The 1,833-nt window shown below is 37.0% G+C and overlaps 1 protein-coding gene across 1 annotated transcript; it reads right to left on the bottom strand.

Moving 5' to 3' along the window:
- Positions 1 to 305: 305 nt before the first annotated feature.
- LOC132605192 (pathogenesis-related protein 1C-like) lies at positions 306 to 1,053 on the bottom strand. Its single transcript, XM_060318411.1, has one exon. The coding sequence runs from the start codon at positions 1,034 to 1,036 to the stop codon at positions 533 to 535; it is 504 nt and encodes a 167-aa protein (XP_060174394.1). The 5' UTR covers positions 1,037 to 1,053; the 3' UTR covers positions 306 to 532.
- Positions 1,054 to 1,833: the final 780 nt, after the last annotated feature.

The following is a 1,833-nucleotide window of genomic DNA, read 5'->3' as shown; positions in this document are numbered from 1 at the left end:
AGTGTATTGTGTATGTATACAGTCTAGGAAGAGTAAATAGTAAATCCGGCCGGCTATTTGGATAAAGATCCCAAATTTAAGCTCTTTTATGGGCCTTACGTCAAGCAGTAGTTCAGTTGTGAAAACTAGCTACTTTTAATCCTTCGACCATCTAACTTGGTGTCCATGGTTTTTCCCCTCTAACAGATCATATTACATTAATAATACGTGGTATATAATAAGCTGGCTTCCTATTGTTTAAAAATGCATGTAATTAAGATTTTAATCATGGCATCGCAGGTAGTTAGACCATCAACACATGATTTTTTAAGAGTATTAATTCATAATAATGAGATCATACATCAAGCCGAAGCAGCTTCACACTTGTTACAACTTGTACTTGTTCTCTTAAAACCATTTATCTTACTATATAGAACGTCCACTCCATATAGGAATACAAATATACTTAATAACTTAGTTGTTTTTTAGTGCTATTATTTAATTTCTTGATACAAGCAGAAGTCCGTACGTATAATGTGAAATGGACATCTTTTTAGTATGGACTTTGACCTATATAATTACCTGGAGGATCATAGTTGCAAGAGACAACGTATCCTCCATTGTTGCATTGAACCCTAGCACATCCCAAGCGAACCAAGTTACGCCAAACCATTTGAGTATAATGTCCGCACACTTTTCCCTCATCACATGAATTCGAGTCATGGTGATAGTATTGTTTCTCGTCGATCCACATCCCCACCGCCTGCGTGGCCGTCAAGTCGCCGCTACCGCCAGCTAGGTTTTCACCGTATTGGCCTTGAGAATGGACGAGGTTGCAATCAGCAGCCAATTGGGAAGCATACTGTTGGGCGTAGGCTGCCACCTTGTCGTCCCATGTTAATGGCCCGACTCCCACATTGCTACGAGCAGTGTTGTGGGCATCCAAATAGTCTTGTTGAGAGTTTTGGGCATGACAAGAGTGGGATATTAGGAAGAAGAGAAGTGTAGAGGCAAGAAGAAAAAATGAAGTCATTTGGGAAAAGAGAAAAAATCCCATGACTATAGGTCGTCTCTCGAAATGGTTTTTGAATGAAAACTAGATTTGCTACCAGTAGTATATTTATAGGAGAAATCTTGAAGATTTCACGGCAAACATTCTGGTACAGGCCTATGTACCGTTATGGTTATGGGTTCAATTGAACCCCTAACTTTCAACGCGAAACATAAATTTATGTGTAAAAATTTACTAAAATTGCAATAAATTGTAGATATAAACCCATAAGTATAAAAAACATAAGGAGTTCAACGCTAATAATCTTAAAGTTGAACCCATAATGTTTAAATCCTTGATCCGCCTTTTTTTTTTTTCAATGTATGTGTGTGCCAAATTAGCATGTGTGTGTCTTCCACATAGGCGTGTGTGTCATGACTTCTCCTTCTATTTTCTTTTTCCAATCACGACTTGACTTTAATTCAGATGTCATGATTCATTTGTTGTAAATAATTACTACTGCTACGGTTATTATACAATTTACCTTCTTCTAACTTTTACCATCTCATAAACAAAGAACATTGCAATGAAGAATAGAAGTCTATGATTTACGAAAGGCTGAAGTGGTTAAAACACTCCTAAACTTGACATAGATTATTACTTTAGTCCCCGAATTATGACTAGTCTTTTAAACACCCATAAGCTTGGGTAAGTGAATTTAAAATATACCCTCGAGATGCAACATGGTAGAACAAGTGCTCTCCTCTTCTTCTCCTCTATTTTAATCTTCGGCCTCCATTAAAACACACCCCAAGTTGAATTCAAAATTTTTTCTTCGCCTTCTTCTCTAATTGCTAAAGTTC

Source organism: Lycium barbarum, chromosome 8, assembly GCF_019175385.1.
Source record: "Lycium barbarum isolate Lr01 chromosome 8, ASM1917538v2, whole genome shotgun sequence".
In the NCBI taxonomy this organism is placed as follows: Eukaryota; Viridiplantae; Streptophyta; class Magnoliopsida; order Solanales; family Solanaceae; genus Lycium; species Lycium barbarum.
This window is presented reverse-complemented; position numbering and strand designations above follow the sequence as displayed.